Genomic DNA, 25,936 nt, shown 5'->3' on the forward strand with positions numbered 1-25,936 from the left:
CTGGAGTGCAGTGGCACAATCTCCCCTCACTGCAAGCTCCGCCTCCAGGGTTCACGCCATTCTCCTACCTCAGCCTCCCGGGAATACAGGCGCCCGCCACCGCACCCGGCTAATTTTTGTATTTTTAGTAGAGACGGGGTTTCACCGTGTTAGCCAGGATAGTCTCGATCTCCTGACCTCATGATCCATCCCTCCCAAAGTGCTGGGATTATAGGCATGAGCCACTGCGCCTGGCCCTAATGTGATGTATTCTAACAGTTTACAAAGTGATACACTGTATCACAGTATATTGAGTTTGTGTTTGATGTTTGTTCTGATGGAAGGAGATATGAAATGAACTGGGGATTGCTGTCTGTGCTTTATCCTGATCTGGCGAGTAGGGAAGAAAAATTAGTATTCGTTACAGCCAATTATGCACACTGGATGAAGTGGCCTTTTTCATAGCATGGTTCTTAAATAGTCTTATTTCTGGGTAATCTCATTTCTGGGTATTTAGATGAGCTGGGATAAGGAAAGGCAGAGTACTTGCCTGAAGGTACAAATAACTTTTATGGGGATATTTTCAAGTCATATTTATGTAGACCATTGAAAGAAAGAGCAGGGTTTTTCCTGGGACTCACACCCTTGTGTGTGTTCATTTGCTTGTTAAAGTTATTAAATAACTTGATTGGGGATATATTTAAACTAGCAAAAATGAGATCCTTATCCCTCCGCCAGACTTTTTATGTAAGGGCTTGTCGCTAGATTTTATAGTACCAGTGGTCTTGGAAACAGAGTCATATTTCTTTAGATTGGTCAGAGTTATTTGTGCTTTTCATTGCCCTATGCTGTGAAAAGACGTTAGTCATCACTGCATTCTTGAAATAATCTACTAGTAGAAAAGTCTGCTTTTTTTCATTCAGAGATAGAGAATTGTGAAGTCTCTTATACTTTTCCTTTTCATGTGGCCTTAGGAAACAACATAATTTTATGTAATTTGGGAACAGCTGTTTTTTTATTATACCAAAATTTTTCATACTAATCAGGACTAGATTGTTAAAATGTCCATTTCAAACTCAGAGTATTGTATAATTCTATAAAAATAGGAGAATGACACATGAAATTTGGCTTATACGTTTGTTAAGAATAATTCATTTATCTGTCATATAACTGTATGGAACAAAGAAGCTGAGATTTTTTTCTTTGTTGATGTTTTAGTCCATATGCATTTGGCCTTCCCTATTTGCAGGTTCCATATCCATGGATTCAACCAATGTTGGATAGAAAATATTGTATAAAAACCATAAAAACAATACAACAGTAAAAATAATACAAATGACAATACAGTATGACAGCTATTTACATAGCATTTACATTGTATTAGGTATTACAATTTAGAGATATTTTAAAGTATATGGGGGATGTGTATAGGTTATATGCAAATATTATACCATTTTATATCAGGGACTTGAGCACCCTTGGGTTTTGGTGTCCAAAGAGGGGAATCCTGAAACCAGTCCCTCGTGGATACCAATGTATGACTGTGCTTTTTGGCTGAATTCTGTTCTAGTGCCAAATAATACCTTAATTTCCTACTTGTATTACTCTGCCTACAATATGTGCATCATGCAGATTTTTCTTACGCGAAGGTTTGCCTTCACTTTGAATTCACAACATTTGTATAATAAAATCAAAGTGTAAACATTAAGTTCTTGAGTGAAATTTACCTGGAACTTAGGGCTGGTCAATTGGAAGATGGCACCAAGATTCAAAATGGGTTCCTTTAATTGAAATAATATTCAGAAATTCGAAATTAGCTTAAAGGGAGAAAAAAATGGGTTTAGTCAAAGCCCGGATGAGATATTTTTAAATTGTGGGCAATAGAAGTGAATTATCCTGGATTTAGGATAGTTGTGAAAATCATGCCCATCCCTGTTTCTTTATCATGATTGGCTTCCAGAAGTGTGTCATGAGAATGAGTTACTGAATAGCAAACACTTTGTAAATAAAAGATTTATAGAGAACAGGACAGAGGAGAAAGAGAGGATGCCCTCCATTCCCTTGTATTCCTTGTCCTTCATCTGATTGGTATTTGTACTAGCCAGAGTTCCAGAAGGAAGCGGATGGCACACTCCAGTGTGGGGATTGAGGAGTGGAGTAGGTGTAAGTAACTTGTATGAGCTGGTGCAGTTACCTGGGGCCAAGCAATAGCTGGACAAGGCAGCAGTTGTTGGAACCCAGAGAGAGCAGCAGTATGGAGAGGGCCACCCAGCAGGAGCTGGAACCTCTTGAAGTCAACATAGCACACCTGTGCTTACTGCAGAGAGGAAGCTAGGAGAATAAATGCCCTTTCCTTTTTCTCCTGCTCTCTGGTTTCCTGTTGGCTAAACCCAAGCAGAAGGCAGAGTATAACAAAGCTGTTGAAATCCCTATTGGTTAGCCTCCTGGGGGTACCCAGCAAGATGAGATGGTGGAGAAAGGATCCCTGGGTGTGTTTCTGGCAACAGGAAAATATCTTAGGGTTGATTGTTTGATTGTTTTTTCTTTTCTTTTCTTTTAATTTCTCCTAATTCACTTATCAGTCACATGTTTGGCCCCTACTTGGAGTCTACATTAGTGTGATATACAGTGTGTGGACAGTGCCCAGGGACTTGGTGACTAGATCCAAAGAAGTGCCAAATGTTGACTGCTCTTGCCCAAAGTGATTTCAATTAAACACATACCAGTGTGCTTATACTTCATGTGATACTTTCTCTTTTTTTGTGGGGGTAGGGTAGTTACAAGTATATGCAGGTGACCAGGAGAAAAAAGGTCCTGTTGCCTGATATTAACCTCACAAATCAGGATTTCTTCTGTTTTTATTGTGAATTAATGGTTGTTTACACTTAGGCCCTCAGAGCAAGCCTTTGGCTGTGGGATCGTGATAATAAAGAAGCAATCTATGGGAGAGTAAATATACTAGTTTCTGCAAATCATTGGTTGATAATGAGAAACAATTTTGTAGCTTCATTTCTATTAGAGAGATGGTAGGTTTCAGCCACTTTATGCTTTTGTCCACTATTCATGGTTGGAATTATAAAATACTCATTTTAAACTTTCTGAATTAATCCTGTTAAATTGGGGTGATAGCATTCACATTACAGCTGTTAATTTATATTTCTACGAGTTCCAGATCACTTTACTAAAAGTAATAGGGAAATTATTATAAAGGAATCAGCCACTGCAGGACTCTATGTCTAGAAATACCTTTCATTGTAACTGTGTGAGGGCTATGTATTTACCAAGACATCTGCAGTCATTTAAGAGGCTTCTATGAAAACTGTAATACTTAATTGAAATTTTGTGATTGTTTATAAAGATAGTAATGAAATCCAACCATCAGAAAAACAAAATGAATTTAGGACAGATGGCGTTATTACTAGCTTTTATTTTTTTTCTCCCTCCTTCCTTCCTTCTCTCTCTTCCTTCTTTCCTTCCTTTCTCTCTCTCTTCCTTTCCTTCCCTTTCTTTCTTTGTTTTTCTCAGCTTTGTAGTGAGGAAATGGCATTAAGGACCCTGGTGATAATGGCCATTCTGTGTTTCATTCTGTTATTCCGTCTTTAATATCCAAATTGGCACTTTTATTTTCTTCATATTTTTGGGGTAAGATAAAGACAGTTACTGTTTTGGAGATCTCAAGGAAATTTGAGAGGGAGTGAGAAACAGCCCCTGAGAAAGGACACATGAAAATGACCACTTACATTTAGAAAAATGAAATTTTTAGATTTGGATTCATTGTAGAAGAAATATGCTGTCATTTTGTGAAGTGATCCCATTTTTCTGTCTTGTCTTCTTCCCAGCGACATGCATAGCTCTGTTAGGGATTACCTTCAGGCTTATGGTAACAGAAAAGTAATATTGAAGATGTGAAAAAGGAGATAGCACAGAAAGAAAAAAAGCTAATCACAATAAAAAGAAGGAAAAAAAGCTAATCACAATAAATTTCTATATAATGTTACTAGTCAAGAATGGGGAGAGGGAAGAAGAACCACCGTTGCTTTCCTGAATTAGGTGATTCCTTGGAATGACTCAGTCAACCAGCCCCCTACCAGAAATAAATTCAGGGGATATGTGGTATCTAGAAAAATGATTCTTCTTCTTGCCTTACCGGGATACTGTGTTCTTATGCCTCATTTTAATGTTGGAGAAAATGGGCTGGGTGTTGGGAGGCAAGGCTGGTGCACCCCTTGAGGCTAGGAGTTCACAGCCAGCCCAGTCAACCTAGTGAGAACCTGTCTCTAGAGAAATTAAAAAAAAAAAAAAATTAGCTGGTCATGGTAGTGCATGCTTGTAGTTCCAGCTACTTGGGAGGCTGAGGTGGGAGGATCAAGAGACTGAGATGCGATTTCTTTATCTTAGGAGTTCAAGGCTACAGTAAGCTATGATCACACCACTGCGTTCCAGAGCAAGACCCTGTGTCTAAAAAAATTAAAACAAAATAGGGAACGTGTCTAGAAATTTTTAGGCCTTTTTTTTCTTATCTCTGTCTGAATACCTTTTGTGTAAGTGCACTGTCATTTCCAGATTCAAATCCTGGCTAATCAACCCAGTGTCTGGAAGCGTTTCAGATATTCTCCAGGGAACAGAGCTTTATCAGGTTTTACCACGTTCAAAAGATGCTGTTGTCATTGTTTCTTGCAAGATACATGGTTACAAATGACTATCAAAATTCAGTGCTGAGTGGTTTCCAAAGAGGTGACAGGTTTGGGGTTTTTGTTGTTGTTGTTGGAGGTCATCTGCCTTTGAAATATACTCTCTCCCTCTAATTTTGCTGAATGTTCACCATAGGTAGCGTTTCCAATTCTAGAATTGCCCCTCTCAGCAGGCCATCTGGGGATGCTAAATCCAAGGCATGGTATTTGGTTTAGTTATCTGAGAGACTGAGATGGTGCTGTGGTCTGATAAGCTGCTATTGTTCCTCTTTCAGGGACAGGAGAGAGTGGCAAGAGTACGTTTATCAAGCAGATGAGAATCATCCATGGGTCAGGATACTCTGATGAAGATAAAAGGGGCTTCACCAAGCTGGTGTATCAGAACATCTTCACGGCCATGCAGGCCATGATCAGAGCCATGGACACACTCAAGATCCCGTACAAGTATGAGCACAATAAGGTAGGTGCGACTCTTCATCGGAGCAGTCGGCTGAATGGTCCAGGTGTTCACAATAGTGTGACAACACGAGTAGCGTCTTCACATGTCTGGAGTGCATAGGGGTATTTGGACATATACATTTTCCATCCCATCATAAATGAGACTTTTAATAGATAATAAGTTTTTGATAAATGTCTTTTTCTTAAACCTCTAGAGTTATACCTATAAAAAACAGATTTTTATTTTTAGTGATATCAATGAAAGGCATATTTGGATGTTCAGCAATAAATATTTTCAGGTTTAAAATTTGGGGAAGCACATTATGTTAAGGAGACAGTTTGTTAAGTATCATAAATTGGCCAAAGTCAGGGATTTCAAAGAGGTGGTGGTGGCCTTGCTTTTTAAGAAATTGAAAAAAGAATGAAAACAACTTAAAACCATTCAGTCTGGTTTAATTTTGAATTTTGTGATTTTCTTTCAGTAGTACCACAGGCTTCATTTGATTTCAAAATAGGCCCATCGATCACTTCCAATAACCTTTCCAACACATTTCCCTGCCATTGTGTTAAAGTAACAGAAACTTCTAAAACCACTTGAAAAAGGATTGGGGGAAAAACCCCTCAAAGTTTAGCTTTTTAGAAAATAAGCACACTTCCAGTATCCTCTAGCATTATTTCTTGGTTGAAGTAAAATACCATCCACCTTCTCCCCAACATGAAAATAAATGCTATAATTGCTCATCCTCTAAATATTAAAGAGATGTAATACCAAACAAGATTGGTATATCTGAGAGTTGCCCATGTTTGAATTTATGCTGCAGTTGTCCTGCATAAAGCTCGTAGGCAGGACCTGGACCTGCACCCAGGGTGTGACTGTCTCTGCTGAGGCCCCCAGCCCGAGGGAAGGGACATCTATTTGGAATTTGTTAGAAATGTCTTTGTTGTCTTCAAAAGTCTTCGTTGCCTTCCTGTTAATCAATACATCCCCCATAGGTGCAGTCTTTGCTCCTCAGGGATTTTAGGTATGCTGATCTGTAAGTAAGCCTTGCCTTTTGTTGATAAAACCCTGCATTTATACCTGTAATTATTTTAGAGCCTTCAATAAGAAATTTTCATTCTCTCAGTACTTTTGATAAATCTGTGAAGGATGTTTCCATGTACCAAGATCAGTAGGCAATAGCAAGAAGTTGGGATGTCCAGTGGGACTCATAGATTTAACTCACAAAATGAACCCACAGCTAAAATAAGGCAATTCTGTATACCTTTGCCTCTGTTATCATCCAAAGGCTTCTATAATAAAATACCAAATCATCTGAAAATCAGGCATTTGTTTTTTGTAGATGGTTCCGTGAAATTAACACTAGTTTCTTACCTAACTGATACTTTCATACCTGGTTTTCCAGTGGCAACAGGAATCTTTCCACAAATAGCAAAGAGACCTACCACAAATAATTCCTCCTGCTTTTATTTTCAAGAGTGAAAAAGAACTGGGCAAGTTTTTGAGCCCAGGAACATGGTAATTGAGCCAGAGTAAGCTGCATGGATACATCTAAGTAGTCTGAATTTGAGAGAATCAGGGTTCTCCCTGCCCCAAGAAATCTCATTGGTTTTTGAAATCGTTAGCATGCTTGTTTCCTTGTAGTTGTAATTGTGTTTATTTTGTTTGTTGTTTATTTTTTTAATACCAGCGAGTTTTCCAGTTTACAGTCAGTTGGTAATACAATGGTCTTATGAATTCTGCCTGACTTACCATATGTGTGCTATTGTTTTTTATATATACATACCATAGTGCCAGTTTACACACTAAAATATAATCTCCCTGAATTTTATCCCCCAAAATCTTATTTCTTAGATGTTCCAGAAGAATCCTTCAGGACCTTGCCCTGTTGGTAGATTTTCATATGAAGATCATTTATTATACAGTCATGTAGATGTTAAAGATGGGGTGGAATTTATGCCTTATTCATGTAACACATTGAAGAATATTTAACACTGTGTGTTATTTGAACTTTTCATGTCAAATTTTTTTTTTTTTTTTTTTGAGATGGAGGCTTGCTCTGTCATTAGGCTGGAGTTCAGTGGCGCGATCTCAGCTCACTGCAACCTCCGCCTCTCAGGTTCAAGTGATTCTCCTGCCTCAGCTTCCCAAGTAGCTGGGACTACAGGCACGCACCACCACACCCAGCTAATTTTTGTATTTTTAGTAGAAACGGGGTTTCACCATGTTGACCAGGATGGTCTTGATCTCTTGACCTCGTGATCTGCCCGCCTCGGCCTCCAAAGTGTTGGGATTGCAGGCATGAGCCACCGCACCCGGCCTCATGTCAGTTCTAATTGAGTAGACATTACTGTGTTGAATACTATTCGGTTATAAATTGACATCATAAAAAGTTACAATATATGAGTTTTCCTCGAATACCATAATTATCCTCATAAATCCTCCTACATATCATGACTTTAGTGTGTGATGACCTCCCAATTTCCCATGTTTAACCCCCTTTCATTCATGATACAAATGACTTTCATGTTTGTTTCTTTTTCTCTATATCATATACATGTTCTAAAGTGTCACTCTCCCCTTGCTTCATCCATTAACTTTCTGAACTCTGCCCACTCGTTGCCTTTGTTTATGCTCGTTAAGGACATCATGTCTGCTCCTTCCTGTGCAGCATAGCGACCTCTTCTTCCTAGAGTTCTGTAATCATCTGCCAACCCCTCATAGTGCTGAGTAATCCTACCCTTCTTCAGCATAGCCATAGTGAAGTGTTTGTAATTGCCTAGCTTGTATTGATTATGGTGACTTGGGTGTTGATCTTATTTTCATCACTAGATTCTGAGCTCCTTCAAAGTCAGTCTTCATCAGTTCCATCTTTGCATTCTTCATTGTCCCTGGCATTATATCTTGTACATAGTAGGTGCTCAAAAAATACCTCTTTTTGAATAGGTAAATTATTTGTGGCCAGGTATGGTGACTCACGCCTGTAATCCTAGCACTTTTGGAGGCTAAGGCGGGCGGATCACCTGAGGTCAGGAGTCTGAGACCAGCCTGGCTAACATGGTAACCCCGTCTCTACTAAAAGTACAAAAATTAGCCAGGCATTTTGGCACATGCCTGTAATCCCAGCTGCTTGGGAGGCTGAGGCAGGAGAATTGCTTGAACCCTGGAGGCGGAGGTTGCAGTGAGCTGAGATGATGCCACTACACTGCAGCCTGGGCAACAGAGCAAGACTCCATCTCAAAAAAAAAAAAAAAATTATTTGTGAGCTTAACAATTGAGAGTCTCCTCGTCTGCCCCAAAGTTGTCGAAATGATTATTCAAATCAACAAATAACTCTTGACATCTCTATGCATAAGGGAATAAATGCTGTATACTGTCAGGGATGCAGAAAAGTTCCATCAGGGCTGGACAGAAATTTACAATCCAGAAAGGGAGAAGGGCAGATCTGAGGGAGGGGCACATTGGGGAGAAGGAATGGCTATAGTAAATGATCAGAAGGGATTTGCATGTGATGTAGATATCTGCCAATTTAGCTTGAGTGGAATTCTTATAGAGGAGGACTAGAAAATGGTTTAGGATGTTTCATGAACGATTTTGCATCTGGGCTAAATTTGGCTTTTATTTTCTGTGTTTATTATCTTAATAACAATATTTTATGTTTTGGTTAGAATTTCCTGTAGAAATTTCTGGTTACAAAGGTATATTATAATTTATAAATAGTCTAAGGAATTTGGTGTATATTTGGTTAACAGTTACATGGAGGTATCACATTCTGATTTATAGTATTGTGACACTAAAGATATAAAATAAATAAATATTTTGGAAATTTGGCTTTAAAACAACCATTTGATTTTTTTAGTAAAGCTTCTCTGCACCCATCATCATGTTGGCCATAATCTATAGTAGCATAAATGAAGATACTTTCTAACATTGTCCAGCATAACTTTGTACTTGGCTTTTGAGCTCCTGTATTTTATAAAGCAAAGCATGGCCTATACGTTATATGAGGTCTTTTGAACTGGGGAAGTGTTCAGTTTTGTTTGCTGTGAAATTGGTTCTGACTTCAGGAATGCCACCCCAGAGTAACTGAGGTTTCATTTGCTGCTGCTTCCTTGTTATTGCTTGAAGCGATAGTCCTGCCTGGTTAGCTGGCCGGAGGGTGCTGTGGTCAGGGGGAGTCCAATCCACAGTCTCTGGACAAAATGGTGTGACATTGCATGCCCTTTGTCAACAGATTGCAGAATTAGTAAGGAGCTTGTAATTGCACACTTTACCAAAAGAAATATGAATTCTTCCCCGAGTGTGTATCGGTTGTCCTGTTCTTGTACTTTTTTTTTTTTTTTTTTGGCCAAACAAGCACTGTTTATAGGTGAGCTGCTTGGACTCAGCCCAGGTGAGAGAAGACATACGTCTTAGGACTTCTGAATAGTCTGTGAACTAGGGCTTTTTTATTCCTAAATATTATTTTGCATTTTCCCTGAACACAAATATTGATAACTAGTGATAAAAAGGGATTAAGTATTTGTCACTCAGTCAAATCAGAAGCCATATTTAAGGCTCCATTAGGTGCAGGGCATTTGACTGTGAGATAACTCTGTCATTTCTTAGTTTCCAAAAGAAATAATTTTTATCCCTGTTATTTTATGGCTTCCTTTTTTTTTTTTTTAAGTTTATTATTTGAAAACTTTTACTTTAGGTTCAGGGGTACATGTGCAGGTTTGTTAAATAGGTAAACTTGTGTCACGGGGGTTTGTTGTACAGAATATTTTGTTACCCAGGTGCTAAGTCTAGTACCCAATAGTTATTTTTCTTCTTCCCCGCAACCGCCTTCCACCCTCTTTATACCGATGTGCTTTTCTGATGAATGTTTGCTTTGGTATTGAAATCAGCTCTTAATTAAAAAGGGAAGGACATAAAGTGCCTGTGTTTATATGGCTAAGGAACTGTCTTGAGTTACAGCTGAGGGAGTGGATCTCAGGGTTTGGAATCCCTGATTTTTTACTGTCTGCACCTGGCAGTTGGGGTGCTTCCTGTGTTACCTGTTATTAGTTATTTCACATTTGTTTACCTTATTTTCTCAATCAGATTGAAAATTATCTTACACTAAGCAAGCTTCTTCCTTTATAATTCTTCATCTCCTCCATAACATGCCAGACATGTTGTAGAAGCTTTTGTTTATTGAGTGAATTACTCCAGATAGCGGATCATAGTATCCTTTGATAGTTGGCTTATAATCTCTATAAACTGTGAAATAAGGGTGGTATTGTGGCAATTTGAAAGTATTGATAGGCCATTGCTCCCTTTGCCAGTCCTGGGAAGAGAAAAGAATCTGATACAATGCTTCTTCATGTAGTGAATGTTAAGACAGTTGTCTAGGAGAACTCAGCCTCACCTTCGGTGAATGTTGAGTGGACGGTTGCATCGTTTTTTTCGTAAACCAGTTTTTCCTTTTAGACTTGAAAGTCCTGATAACCAGGGCTCATTTAGCACCTCAGCTGCAGCTGTCTCTGACTAAATAGCCAGGCGTTTTGAGGCCTGACACCTGTGTTTCCCTTTCGCTTAGCATGGAGGGGATATGAGAAGATGTATTGCTACAGTGCCTTTTGTCCTCTCTGAGCAATTCTGAGAAAGAACTTGTCACAGGAAAGTACCTCGTTAAACACATTTGGCACTTTCTGAATTTTCTGTACTTCTTGAATAATCCAATGTCCCAGAAGCCATTTTTCATTTTTCTGAAGAAAAATGTAGCCAAGATTCTGGAGAACTTGCTAACTTATTGTTGCCCTTGATCAAGGAATAAAACATTAGTACTTTGTTCAACATGAGTGAATTTTCTTAGCTTACAAAATGCCAATAGGCTGATTTCATTTTAATATTTCCCGCCTATGTAATAGATACATAATAGAGGCAGAATTAATAAGTACATATTCTTATCTACCCCTCTGAAGAGCTGTATCAGTTAAGGTTCTCTGCTTGCAAGCAACAGAAACCAACACTGGCTAACTTAAGTAGAAAATGAATTTATCTGAAAATGGACTCACTGGGAGAAAGGAGTAGAAGCTGAAGGGGCTCTTAGAAACTAGGGCAGGCTCAGGGAACTCATCTGTGAAATGGATGAATTCTGACCATTTCCAATCTTCTGTCACCCACCCAAGATTCAGATTTCTGGGAAAAAGTGCCGATTTGGAGCAGCCTGGATTCTGTGCTAACTCTTTAGACAGGGGAAGGCTCAACAACATGATTGACAGCCCCTGAGGGAAATACCGGTACAGTTGGTGGAAGAAGGGGAATGATGGTGGCACAAATTACAAATCTTCACTGCAAAAATACACAGCTTGAAAAATCAAATGACACATGAATTCTCCATAGAAGCAAGCCCTCTGATTTTACTTAGCATTTGCTAAGTCTTTGCTAAAATAAAATTTCTTACTCTGGGGTGGAAGGAAGTAAAGGGGTTAGTGACTTAGTTATATACGAAGTAGCTAGCTGAATTTGACCCTAAGGATTGAATATAATAACCTTGGGATTATCCCATTTCCCCCTCAGTCTCAATTGTTTTAACTCTCCAAGCCTTGAATTTCTCCATCTGTAGAATGGGACAAATAATAATAGGATTATTTCAAGGGTTAAATAGATAATGTATGTGAAAATGTCTCATAAATGATTTTTGAAAGTTTGGAAGTTATAAAAGGAATTGTCATTGTGTAGAGAATGAATACTACTAACCTTCCATCTTTTTAAAGAATGAAACAAAAAAACAATGTGACCAGATTTAGGAGGTATTTAAGGAGAACCTCAGAGTCACTTCAGAGTGACAGTCATTGAAATGGGATACCAAAAGAGGTACAGAAATCTCCTTTTCTGACTGTGTTCAAAATAGAATGTATTTTTAACATGTGAATTTCTTTAAAGCACTTTTGCTAAAATAAAGCTAGGAATGTAGTAGACAACCTCTAAAATTCTTCTCAGCACTGTTTTTCTTCATGTTGATTTTCTAATTCTAAATCTCTAAAAAAGAGATGAAGCTGTTATTAAAATTATTTTCTTATATTTTGAAGCTTCTTCCTTTCTTGAACTTTGTCCCTTCTATAGCACCTATGAAAAATTTTTAAAAAGACAATAAACAACAGATTTGCTTTGACAGTGGTCTCCAGCCCAATAGAGATTTTTTCTTTGTATCTAAATCCCATACGTGATTGCGTGATTGCAATGATTACATCTATGTTGATTTTTTTTTAAAGGGTCAAAAAGTCAAAAACAAAATTTTTTTTTCAGTGTTTAGACATTCAATATCAGATGAAGGTTTTTGTGGGTGACAGTGATTTTAATTGGATTGTTGGCCACAGGGTACCAACACAGCCTGTGCTTTTTCATAGGGAAACTTTCTACTCCTGCTTCTGTGAATCTTTGAGAGTTTGCTCATCTTTTTTTTTGTTTTTGGAGACGGAATTTCGCTCTTGTTGCGCAGGCTGGAGTGCAGTGGTGTGATCCCAGCTCACCACAACCTCCACCTCCTGGGTTCAAGCGATTCTCCTGCCTCAGCCTCCCAAGTAGCTGGGATTACAGGCATGCGCCACCACGCCTGTCTAATTTTTTGTATTTTTGGTAGAGACGGGGTTTCTCCATGTTGGTCAGGCTGATCTCGAGCTCCCGACCTCAGGTGATCCGCCCGCCTCAGCCTCCCAAAGTGCTGGGATTACAGGGGTGAGCCACTGCACCCGGCCTCTTGGCTTTTTAATAGTCTAAAGGAATCTATGGACTTTTCATGGCCAATTTGATGAGTCAGCCACCTCTTTTTCTAAGATTGGTTTACTGCTTTCTCCCTTCTCTCCAGGGCTCTTGGGAGTTGAATCACCATGGAGTCTCTGGTAACTATATCAACTTTCAAAATCCCTTTCAATGATTTCTTTTCTCTTTTAATATCTTGCAGATACTTCCTAGCCATATTTTCTTCTCCTCCTTTATCCTTGCAGTTCTTTATTCATTTTATACCCATGATGGCCATATAAAAATAGCAGATGAATATGAGATTTTTAAAATTATTTGTTTTCTTGGCTAAAGTTAATCCGTAATCCCAAAGCATGCCATATTGCCTATCTAGGATGTACATCTAAGTTCATTTTCATCAGAGGAGGACTCTGAAACAAAAGAAGACTTCAGCAGTAGACTGAGACTGATTTTTTTAAATTTTTTGATAATAAAAAGATTTCAGAAAAATACAGAAGAGTTGCACACATCATCAGTATTGAGTCTCGTGTGTTTTTCCGTTGTCAATACATGTGTATCTAGATTTTTTGATCTGGATCAATATAACCATAACCTCAGAAGACTCTTCACGCTCCCTTCCAGTCAATACTCCCAAGTTCCGAAGGATGACCACTATCCTGACTTCTGGTAACATAGATTAGTTTTGTTAGTGTTTGATCTTGGTATGAATAGAGGCATACAAAATATATATTCCTTTGTCTCTGGTTTATTTTACTCAACATTGTGTTTGTGGAATTCACCCACTTTGTTAACTTGTAATTCCTTTATTCTCGTTGCTATGTAATAGCAATGCCTCACAGAACTTTCTATGGTGATTAAAATGCTTTCTATCTTTTCTGTCCAATACAGTAGCCACTAGCTACATGTGACTCTTGAGTTGTGAAATGTGCCTAGTATAACTGCGGAACTGAATTTTTACTTTTATTTAATCTTATTAATTTACATTTAAATTTACATGTGACCAGCAGCTACTGTACTGGACGGTACAGTTGTATGACATTTCATTTTATAAATATACTATAATTTGTTTTATATATATATATATAAAATTATATCCTATTATAAATTTGGGCATTTCTGGCTGATAAAAATACTGCAAATATAAACATTCCTGTAGCTGTCTTTGGTGAACATAAGTATGCATTTCTTTGGAGTATGTATCTAGCATTTGGAATTCCTGAGTCAGAAAGTATACATATAATCAGTTTTAGTATGTAGATACTGCCAAAGAGTTTTCCAGGGTGATTGTACCAGTTTACATTCCCACAAACTGTGAGAGTTCTAGTTGCTCCACATCCTTGACAACAACATTTGATATTATTCTTTTTGTTTTAGTTATTCTCATGGCTGGTATTACTAGTTTTGGTTTGTTTTTGAGACTGAGTGTCAGCTATGTTGCCCAGGCTGGTCAAGAACTCCTGGGCTCAAGCAGTCCTCCCACCACAGCTGGGATTACAGGGGTGTACCACCTCACGCAGTAGTCTTTTTAATTTAGCTATTCTGATGACTGGATAGTGGTATCACATTGTTGTTTGAATTTGCATTTCTTTGATAACTAAGTGTCCTGAGCACTTTTTAAAATATGTTTACTGACTATTTGGTTATCTCTTATAAAATTAATTTTTTACCCTTTTTCCATTGGCTTGTCTGATTTCTCATCATTGTTTTGTAGGAGTTTCTTTTATATTAAGGACATACATCTTTGTTGAGTAAATGGATTACAAATGTCTATTTTGTAGCTTTTTATTTTCTTAATGGTTCTTTAGGTGAAAGTTCTCAATGGTAAGATTGCCCAGTTTATAATTTTTTCCTCTTCTAATAATTACTTTTTTGTGTCCTTTTAAAGTAATCTTTGCCTACTTAAGGTCATGTAGCTAATTTGCTGGATTTTCTTCTAAGTTCTTTATTGTTTTACATTTTTCATTCAGATCTAAAATCCATTTCAGGTGGATTATAGAGTATGGTATGAGGTAAAGGTCAAGTTTTTGTGTTTTTTATCTGGATATGTAACCCAATTCATTTATTGAAATGACCAACCTTTACCCACGGCAATACGATGTCACCTTTGTCACAAATCAAGTGAATGTATATGTATGAGTTAGTTTCTGGACTCTCCATTCTGTTCCATTGGTCTATTTTCTATATCTTTGTGCCACTGCTCTATTAATGTGCTCTATTAATGCCTAAGCTTTGCAATGTTTTAATATTGGGCAGCAGTAGAAGTCACTCAGCATTGTTTTCCTTCTTTGGGATTGCACAAGAGCTGAATTTATTCCTGTGTACTTTTAAGGAAGAGCATTTTTTTTAACTGGCAGGTAGATTTCCTAGGGTTAATCCAAATGTATTAATTGTTCTCTCTAATGCAAACATCTTCCTTTTTCTTGAGGCCTCAGTTTATTTCCTTATCCAGACTGTGTTAGCTGCATAGCTCAGTAAAAGGACTTGTATTTCTCCTAGTTTGATAATATGGTTTCCTTTCTTAGATCAGTGTCCTTATTTATGAAGGGTGATGGTGGCTTCATTATTACTCAGTGATGTTCTTTCTCACTTTAAACATTTCCTCTAACAAGAGTTGGAACTGGACACTGAGTGCAATGGAGTTCTACAAATTCCCCTTCCACTAATCACTTTTTGGGCCAGCATGGCTCTACAGCACCAGATTTTGCATCAGAATCCCTTGAAGTTTCCTGTCTTCACCATCTGTAGCATTTAGATTGAAAAGGCTTACCTGGGTTTTCTTTTTTTGTATTTTGTGATCTCAAGCTATTGGAAGTAGACCAATTCGTGTGGCTCAATATGAGTGCTAAAGTTACATTAGAAGGTAATGAAAACTGATTTTGCCGTTTTATTTGCTGTAGTATTTTAATCCTGGTATGTAAAATTGTTATTCATTTGTGCCTAATGCTGATAATGGGAAGCAGCTCACTGTGGTAAGAGTAGGGGCATTAAGCACAGGTGCAACTGTAAACATATGTATCCACATACACACGTGTGTACACAAACTCATGAATGCCAGCAATGACCTTTGGACACTACATTGTATATATATCTAGGAATAAAACTGATGGAAGTCCAGTATTATCTGTAAATTGTACACATGCAATGACTGTCTTTGCATAATGTTCCCCCAGCTTATGCTTGGTGGCTTATCTGCATTGTTATTGATCTCATCTCAAAGTAACCTAGCTCAGCTTGTCTTCAGTTCATTCACAGCTTCCAGATCCACAGCTCAGTTCATCTTTAGCTAATCCACATCGTTTAAAATTGGATGAAAGGAAGAGAATTAATACTTGAGGGCAGAGATTGGGCCTTAATTACTTAAACCTGGTTCAGTATTTGACATATGGTTCTACTCTGTTGGATGAATTAATGAGTGAACATTTGTTGACTGTGATGGGTTTTGTGTACTTTGTGGTATACACACAAGAACACAACTACTGGAGTCACACACGACTTGGTTTGAAACATACTCTACAACAAAACCATTGTGTGGTATTAAGCAAATTAATGTCTCTGAATTCCAGTTTTCTTATTTGTAAAATAGTGGTGATTCTAATGTCTGTTTCACAATGTGTTTTGAGAATTACATAGTCTGGAAAAGTTGAAAGTGTTGTCCATTGTTAAATGGAGATGATGTTCTTTAGTCATTCAACAAATGTTTGCTAAGTACCTCCTATGTTGTAGTTAACAGAAACTGATATGGCTGATTTAAAAAAAAAAAAAGAAAAAAGCACTGCAGGGAACATTACTGATCAGTCCAAACACATGAGCGAACTCTGCGTTAGCAGTCTGGCTCTAAACTGCTCTCAGCTGCTTAGGCTAACCTGCGCAGAATGACCAGGAATTGACAGCCACCATATAAAACACATGTGGCATAGTTTAACGCATTTTAGTAGGAAGTTGTGAAGCTGGTCATTTGGCTGTTCTTGGTTAACTCCTGGCAAAGCATCAGATGGATACTTGTTCTTTTAAACCAAATAATGTATTGTTTTCCCTTGTTAATTTTAAAACAATGCATCTATTTTCAACTAGAGAGGCAGAATATATTTGTTGGAGCCAAGGAAAGTGAATGCCTGAATAGAGGTCGAGGGAGGGTGTGAGAAATGTTGGGGCATTTCCTTCTCATTTTTAGGCCACTGGAGAAGTCATCTCAGTGATGCACTTAGTTTTTGCTATTGTAGAAAATTAGGGTAGTGCTTACTTAATATTTAGTGAAGCAGTAGTTTCCTTCATTTTAATAACATGTATCAAAACTTAAAACTCTTGTTGCTTCTCAGAAATTGTAGTCTTATTCTTTATTATATTGTTTTACCCTAAATTACTTAAACCTGCTATGCAATTATGTTTTTTAAATAGTATGTTGTTTACCTACTCATGATTTTCATTAGTACAAGCGTGTATATCCAAACATGAATATCAGCAATAAATGCACTTTAAAAAGTGACTTTTTATGTCATTTCGTGTTATATTATGCTTTTCCTTTCAAGAGAGAAAAAAAAGCTCTTCATTAATAGCTACAGTTACTCATTTTGGCTATTCCCATATAAATTTATGCTTTTACTACCTTTATTTTCCTGATTTTATGTTTCTTAAAGTGAATTTAAGAAGATACCTTTAAGTTATTGCTACCACTTTGTAAGATGTATATGCAGTTTTTTGTTTGTTTGTTTGTTTTTTTAACTGTCTTGTGTTATTTGTTAAAACTGAAATGTAACAGAGAGGACTGGCATATATCAAGAAATGTGATATCCCCGCTGAGATGAGCAGTAGTATTAGATTGGCTGGTAGGTTATCTGCTTCTGTCAATGTGCACACTTCCTTTGTGGTTAAAAAAAAAAGTATAACGGTTTTGAACTAAAAAGAAGACTGTACCGAGTGTTGTCGACATTGGCCTGTCTGTGAGGTGGTGAAAATTCCTTAAAGACAGTGCTTCTGTGGAAAGAGTTCATCTAATTAGGTGATTGTGTATGCATTCTCAAAAGCACTAGCCTAGTCTTTGGTCTCTTGACCGTCTTTAAGCCATTTTACTACCAGGCAGCTGGTGGATTGCAACAGGATGAGATTGTGTAGCTGTTTGATCGTATTAATGGAACACTGCAGTCAACGTACCTCACTAAAGTTGGGGATTAAAATACTTCCAGATTCACTTGTCTTTTAGTTGACCTTGATCCTTGGCATAAAATAATCAATACCATATGCTTTGTGGGTGGCCTGCATCAGTGTTGTGCAGCTTTTTGCCAGCCATGGAGGAGAATGGTGGCCCAGAGGAAGGGGTGCCTTTTTCTCTCGACAGCACTCTCTTTTTGCCAGACTGTATACACAGAAAGTGGAGAGGTGGGTACATTATTCTAATATGCATAGAAGTGCCACATACTCCAGTGACAGCTTTGGGTCTTCCTAACTGAATGTGAGGTTGAGAACAGTGATTTTGTGTTCTAGAGTAGTTCTTATCGAACTTGAATATGTGTAAAAGTCATGTGAGGCTCTCATTAAAATGTCTCTTTGTATTTCAGTGGATCTGGGGTGGGCCTGAGAGTCTGCTCTCCTCACAAGCGGCCCGAAGTAGTGGCCTCTTGGAAATAACTGACTCTCTGCCACCAGAGGCAATATGAAGTCAGTAGGCTACCTTTTATAGAGAAGATCCCAGAAATTATACTTCAATAGGATTTTGGCCATGAGACATTCAGCAATTTATTTAAACTCTCTATGCTATGCCTTCCTTGTAGGAAATGTGAGGAGATAATAGTATTCACTTTGTATGGTTAGTGGGAGCGTTAATGGCAATATATAGTTACAAAACTTTTGGGACAGTAACATCAACATAGTATCTACTAAATGGTTGTTGAATTCTTCCCGGAAAGTGCTAGGTCAGGAGAGATATGTATCTGTTTGAGGAAAGTGCACAATATTTGAGAAGAAATTGCTTATTGTTTAAAGACATAGAAGAAGCTATGATCCAAGAATGAGACTTGGGTTCCCATGATCAGGTGCAGCAGTGGTTTCTTGGGAGCAGCGGCTGGCCTCTGGTCGGATTTAAGGCATCAGAATGTGGATGAAAGGAGGGACCCTTCTGAAGGGGTTCATGGATTTCTGTCACTGCTGAGATAAAGGAGTCTTCACTTTTCTCTAACAGTCGAAGTGTCTTGTTCTCTTGACTTCAGGGTGTCTGTAGGGTAAGGAAGGAGGCAGACAGTTGAATAACGAAAACGGCAAAGGGACAGAAGAAAAAGGGGGAGAAATAACTTTAGCCAACCACTTCTGGGCCTTTTTTATTTAATGTGCTTCAAAATGTGAGGTAGGTAGTAGTGTTCTAATTCTACAGATGAAAAATGTTTAAAATACATGCCCCAAATAACTCAATTTGTAAGTGTATGGGACTGGATTAAGCCCAGCCCAGAATTAGGCTTAATTCCCTAAAGGCAGCTCATATACTTGACTCCTTGAACACCTTTGGCACCTACGACACATGTATTTAATTTTCTTGTGCAAAAGAGTAAATGGAGTTACCTGTGGCTACTCTAGCTCTCTTTCCACCACTTCAGCCAGCTAAAGTTACTGCTATTTCCCCAGGACCTAGCAAAGGGCCTGACCCCACAGTTGGGCTCAGTAAATACTATGGAATTAATGAGTCCGTATTTAATCAGAGGGCTGTTCACATGATACCACTACTATTACGGATCTTTTAAACTTTTAACTCTGATAACCACCTATTTGATTTCCGCTTCTTGACTGTACACCCTTTTTACTTGTTCTTTATGTTTTTTATTAATCCACACACTTCATATCTACTTAAATAATTTTTAAAATCCCACCAAGTATTTTCTCATTTCTCTTCGAGCCAGAGGAAGTGTAAGATGTGTACTTTGCTTATGGGGACTTGCAGTCTCATTGGAGAGGCAAGATACTTAACAAAATTATTTAGTTCTTTAATGTACGGTCAAGGCAGAGTTTCTATGGGAAAGCTCATATATTCTTTCTTTCTTTCCTTATTTCCCTTTCTTTGCCCCCCTTTCTGCTATCCTGGATTGGTGCATGTAGTGATGCATCTGGCAGCGCTGGGGGTTTGTCCATTTTCTGACCATTTCCCACAACGGTATCTTTGTTAGGAGCCAGGGAAGGCATCTTAATTACTGCTGCAATCTTGGGATAATGAAATGCACAACTCTATGAAAAACTTGGTCACAAATCAAGCAAGTGATTGGAAAGCTTATGCAGCAGAAAAATAACTTGCCCATGACTTATTAAACACCTCTGGTATGAGAACATAGCTGTAATACTTGAAATTAAGAAGCTTGTTTCCATAAATACTAGACCCATTTTCCTTTTTCTCAAATAGAAAAACATTTTTATAAATATAAAGATAAATGTGTTCATTGTGAAAATTCAGATAACATAGAAAAGCAAAAGAAGAAGGTAAAAATCACTTGTAATCTCACTGTGTGAGAAAGTGACTGGATTTTATGGTATATTCACATACTGAGATTTAACTGCACGTGTAAGTGTAGGTTCAGTATCCCGCATCTAAAACTTCTTGGGACAGTTTTCTTAGATTGTAGAAAGATAATGTGAGAAAACCCCCACTGAGGTTTGGAGTTGTACTGTGTAATCAAATACATTAACATTTCAGCAGCAAAGTATGTTAATATTTGCAATTAGTGGAATAAATGAAGATTGTAAATAGCTTTGCAGCAAGTCACATTTCCCATAAAGTAATTACAAAAAAAAGTCTTTTCAGTTCTTGGAAATTTGGGGATTTCAGCTAATAAGTAAGGGAGTATGGACTTATATACAAAATATTGACTTTTTGTATCAAGTATGCATCACGAGTACTTTTTTCTGACTTGTTTTCTCACTTATGCCATAATGAACATCATTGCAGGATAAACTGCTGGTAATGGAATTGCTGGGTCAGAACATACACACATTTTTGAGGCTTTTGATAAAGATTATGACATTGCCATCCAGAAAGATCATACCAAATTACAGTGTGGGATCTGAACTTGCCTGTTTTTACCACGTCTTTACCAACTCAGTTTTATTAGTGTTTTAGGTGTTTCCAATCTAATTGGTGAAAGTGATACTTTAATCTACATTTTTGAATACTGATGATGTACTCCATTTCATAAATGTTTGGCTGTAAAATTTCCTCTAGATTCATTCCAGAGATTAAGATATTTTCAAATCATTAAACTGGGGCTATTATCTTAGGGTGTTTTGGAGATGCTAATTACATGTCAGGTAATAGCAATTGCATTGGTTATTTTATCTAGAAATTCATGTATTTTAACTTTAAGTTCCAGGATACATGTGCAGAAAGTGCAGGTTTGTTACACAGGTATACATGTGCCATGGCGGTTTGCTGCACCAGTCAGCCTATCATCTAGGTTTTAAGCCCTGCATGCATTAGGTATTTGTCCTAATGCTCTTCCTCCCCCCGATAGCTCCCAGTATGTGATGTTCCCCTTCCTGTGTCCGTGTGTTCTCATTGTTCAACTCCCACTTATGAGTGAGAACATGCGGTATTTGGTTTTCTGTTCCTGGGTTAGTTTGCTGAGAATGATGGCTTCCAGCTTAGAAAGTAAGTTTTGATGAAGAGCAAATGTTTCCGTAAGTGCCGGCAATCCTGAAGGACTCTTCCAAGAGTCATTTGGACAGAATTTTTCTGAATATGAAAGCAGTATTTAATGGCATTGACAGCTAAAGGCTTCAGCTTGAATTATCTCCAAGTGTATGATCAACTTTTAGGTGAGAATAAGCAAGTTTATACCTCATGTTCCTGTGCAGTTATCTCATGCAGTTTTCTGACAATGTAAAAATATTACAGCCCCCACTGCATGCTTTAAAAGAGAAATCTTGAAGTTTTATTCTTTCATTTTGTAGAGTCTGAAAAGTTTTCCCCTAAGCCTGAATCTGTGGTAAGCTTTGGAATCACCTGGGGGGCTTAATTATCATGCAGACACCTGAGCCCAGCCACCAGAGACTAATCCAGTAACCTTAGACAGTCTTTTGAGAAAGGTAGCTCAGCTCTGATTTTAATCAGATTATTAGAACAATAGTAATACTCATAGGAGTGGTTTTATAGTTGTAAAAACAGGAATTGTTACTATAATAGCAGTACTAATAATTGTAAAAATTTCTATTAGTGGTAATATTATGAATCTTTTAAGTATATCTGATAACTCAGTGATGTTCATATTACTATCCACGTTCAATGAATGAGCAACTTTCGGATTCATCTTTCTTAACATATAACTTAATTTCATTTCTTGGTAATAGAGAATGAGTACTTGAAATAAGGGCCATTCTTAACTTTTGAACACAGAGAAAACTTTTTTTTAATCACAAAAAGGCATTTTGGGAGGGAGAAATTAATTTTCTTTAGTTGAACAATAGACTATTACAGACAAACCAGAAATTTTCTTATTGCCATTATGTCACTTTTGTATAATTTATTATATTTTGTATTTCCTTCCTCTGTGTGTGTGTGTGTGTGTGTGTGTTTCTTCGTGTGTCTTCTTTTAAAATGAACCTGTATAGAATCTAGCTGTTTTAAGCATTGTTCTGACCAGTTTATACAAAAAATAACAGCTGCATCATTTTCAAACATGTTGATGTGGTTTAGCATTCTGGAGTCAAAGAAACTGAAAAGAATGTTAGGCTACACCAGCTTTAATTTCGATCAGCCCAGAAGACCTGCTAATGATTTTATCTAAGCACTGATTATTTTGTGAACCTTATTCTTAAAACATAAGCAGGTGTGAACTTCTGTTAACTCCACTGCCCATATCTCTTTTGTTCTAGAAATTGATTATTTACAGTCTCCACAGTCAGCTTTTTGCTAAAGTAAAAGTGTAAGTATCCCAAAATGTTGTACAAGAGAGCAGGCTTATCATCCAAGTAGAAGCAAGATAGATCATTAATCTTCCACACACTTGCTCCAGCATGTGTTCAGCCTACCAGGCAAAAGGGCTGGGCTGTATCTAAGATCAGCAAGTCTGATCCAGCTTGCCAGAAAGCCAGATTATCCAAGGTGATATGGAAATTCCAAAAGGCATCCCATCACGTCCTAAGGGCATTTACATTTTGCCTAATTTGAGAGTGATTTCATAAGATTTTTTGGTGTGTTTTGTTTTAGGGTTTCCCTAAAATATGGAAGGTAGCCTGGCTGTCAGGCATGAGGAAACAGAGGCGTGGATTTTAGGTGACCTCCCAGAAGTCACACACAACCCTGGAGTGGCAGTTAGAAAACTGGGAGTTCACTTCTGAGCATTTTCTTTCTTTCCATTAAAAATAAGGTGTGTATATATGTGTGTTTGTGTGTGTGTGTATATATATTATATATATGTATAAAATTAATTATGATATATATTAATTATGATATATACACACACACACACTTGTGCTTTAATGAAAGGTTTGGGCTAGAAATGCTAGTGTCAGAAATTATTTTGCTTTTCACCCTTTTTAATCCCAACTTCCCACAAGAGTGTCACTTGCCTGCCTATCAACCAGATAGAGCCTGCCTGAAAGAGTCACCTTTAGCCCCTGGGGAAAGGAAGGGAATTATCATTTAGTGAGAACTTCACCCTTGCTGGGCTGTCCGTTCCCCTTGAGATGTTCTAGGATCTTCCTTTAAACACTTAAACATTTTCCATTTTCCTCCTTACAGTCCCTGCTACTATTCTCTCCCTTCCATAAGTGAGGAAACTGAGGCTTTGTGAGGTGAAATACAATTCAGGTTGCAGAGTGAGGATGAGGCATCTCTAACGTCCAACACCCAGGCTGCCTTCCCTAGGAAATAGCTTCCATCGGGCAGCTGGGCATTCAGGTCCATCCTTGCGGCATGAGTCTGTGACCAAGTCCACTTATGGAGTAGGACCTGGGGCTCCTCAAACTTTAATCTTGTATATCTAGTCTACTTCTCCTCCACAAGTTCTGATCCTGCCATTCTGGGCTGACCTCTCTTCTAATGACCTGTGTTGCTCATGAGATCTTCCCGCCCCTGCCCTGATTAGCTGAGATACCAGGCACTCCTTCCAGGCTTTGCTCACCTCTTCATCTAACAGACCATTGACACCTGCTTGGAGATTGGTGACAGCTACAAATTTTACTTACTCCTAAGGTTATAAGTTGCCTGTGATACTAAGACCTGGCCCAAATTGCAAAATTATTAAAGCAGAAACTCCAACTTGCATGTTGAAGGGATAAGTGAAGTGAAAGAAAGCTGTGAAAAAGGCTAACTCAGTTACCCTGGCTTATGGTTAAGGAAGCTGCACCAGCTGATTGGGAAGCAGTTGCACACTCTCTAGGACCATTAATGTCATACTGGGGTGAAGTTTTGCAGTCTCCATTCAAATTTATCCTGTTTTGTGCAAAAACAAATTGGCGTTCATTTTTCTAACTTGGGTTAGGTTTTGTAAACCCTGTTCTGAAGACTAAGATCAGAACTCATTATCTATAACAGTTTGTGGATTCCTGATTTTATGAAAACCATCTTGATCTTTATTATTTTTAGCATTCTTGTTTTCCTTTTTAGTATTTTAAAACTAAACATTTTAGCTGATATTCCGTGTCAAACCAAGTATCTCATCTTGTGATTTTGTAATCTGTTAAGACATTCCTCTCAACTTTGTAAGCAAGGCTTTTATTACATAAGTCAGCAACAAAGGTGGGATTTTAGATTAAGGAGGATGCTAGTGCTAATTGCCAAAGTAATCATATTGAAAAGCATTCTTGTTGAAACTTAGACATATACCACAAGTATGAGAAAATGGTATTCTTCATCAGATGAAATATTTGGAAATTAATTATGATGATAACAAATGAAAAGCAAATAAAATACTCCTTACAAATATATTTTTACAAATTTATATCTTGTTTAAGGTGTAAGAACATTCTGAAAGTGTCATTTTTGCATCATCCAGTGAGTTTTAATGTAATGCTAGGACATGGAGGTATTGGTAACCCTATTTATGATAAATATAAATTCAGAAGAGTTAGGTAACTTGTTATGGTCTGAATGTGTGTCCCATCAAAATTGGTATGTTGAGATCCTAACCCCTAAGGTGATGGTATTGGGAGGGAGGGCCTTTGGGAGGTGATTCAGTCATGAAGGTGGAGCCCTCAGGAATGGGATTAGTCGTCCTACAAAACAGGCCCAAGGAAGCTTGTTCCCTCCTACCCAGTGAGGGCACAGCAAGAAGCTGCCATCAGTTGATTAGGAAACTGGCTCTCAGCAGACGCTGAGTGTGCCTGTGCCTTGATCATGAACTTCCCAGCCTCCAGGACTGAGAGAAATAAATGTTTGTTGTTTATAAGCCACACAGTTTATGGAATTTTAAAATAGCAACCCAGAAGGACTGAGACTGTAACTAGACTGAAACTGTAGAAGTATAGGATGGTAGTGTTCACACCACGATTTCTGGGGTAGCTGTGTGAGGAGTGCAGAGGTGAGTGAGGTTCTCTGCCCCCAAGGTATGTGCCATTTTGTGAGGGACATAGACACTTACAAGACATTGAGGGAGCCTAAAAGGAAGAGTAGCTCCAGCTCTGCCTAAGGAGGAGGAGGCAGGATGGCTCTGCCAGGTGATGATATCTGTACTGCTCTTGAAGGTGGAAGGGTTTGGACAGATGAATGGGAGCAGAGTGAAGGCAGAGAGTAAGAAAGTACAGGAACAGTCCCAGGAAAGTTGAGTAATTTAGGGACTAAATACACCAGATGGGCCAGGTTTTGTGGTGAGAGATAAGGCTGTAAAGGTGTAGTAGGGGAATTGGATTGTAAAGAGCCTCCAGTTCCACATCCTGGAGGTTGATTCTTACCACTGTGGGGACTGCCCAAGAGCCATTGGGCAGGAAAAGGAGGCGATGGGAGTTTGTGTTTTTGGAATACAGGTGGCATGAGAGTGTGACAGTGTGGTACTACTATCTGGTACTACCCAGGTGGTACGAGGGTGTGGTACTGTCTGGAAACAAGATCCTGACCAGGACTGAGGAGCTGGAGTGAAAGGATGGACATGGAGGAGAAATGGCAGCTTGAGGATTCAAATAAGTGCTTTTATTTTGG

At 38.1% G+C, this 25,936-nt stretch overlaps 1 protein-coding gene across 1 annotated transcript in view; it reads left to right on the forward strand.

Moving 5' to 3' along the window:
* The window catches only part of GNAQ (guanine nucleotide binding protein (G protein), q polypeptide), a 341,430-nt gene that overhangs the window by 117,454 nt on the left and 198,040 nt on the right, over positions 1 to 25,936 (forward strand). Inside the window, exon 2 of the mRNA XM_011984079.1 lies at positions 4,946 to 5,130. Coding sequence (XP_011839469.1) covers positions 4,984 to 5,130 — 147 coding nt within the window. The 5' untranslated portion in view covers positions 4,946 to 4,983. The remainder of the gene's footprint in view (positions 1 to 4,945; positions 5,131 to 25,936) is intronic.

This window comes from Mandrillus leucophaeus, unplaced genomic scaffold, assembly GCF_000951045.1.
Source record: "Mandrillus leucophaeus isolate KB7577 unplaced genomic scaffold, Mleu.le_1.0 Scaffold260, whole genome shotgun sequence".
NCBI classification, from domain to species: Eukaryota; Metazoa; Chordata; class Mammalia; order Primates; family Cercopithecidae; genus Mandrillus; species Mandrillus leucophaeus.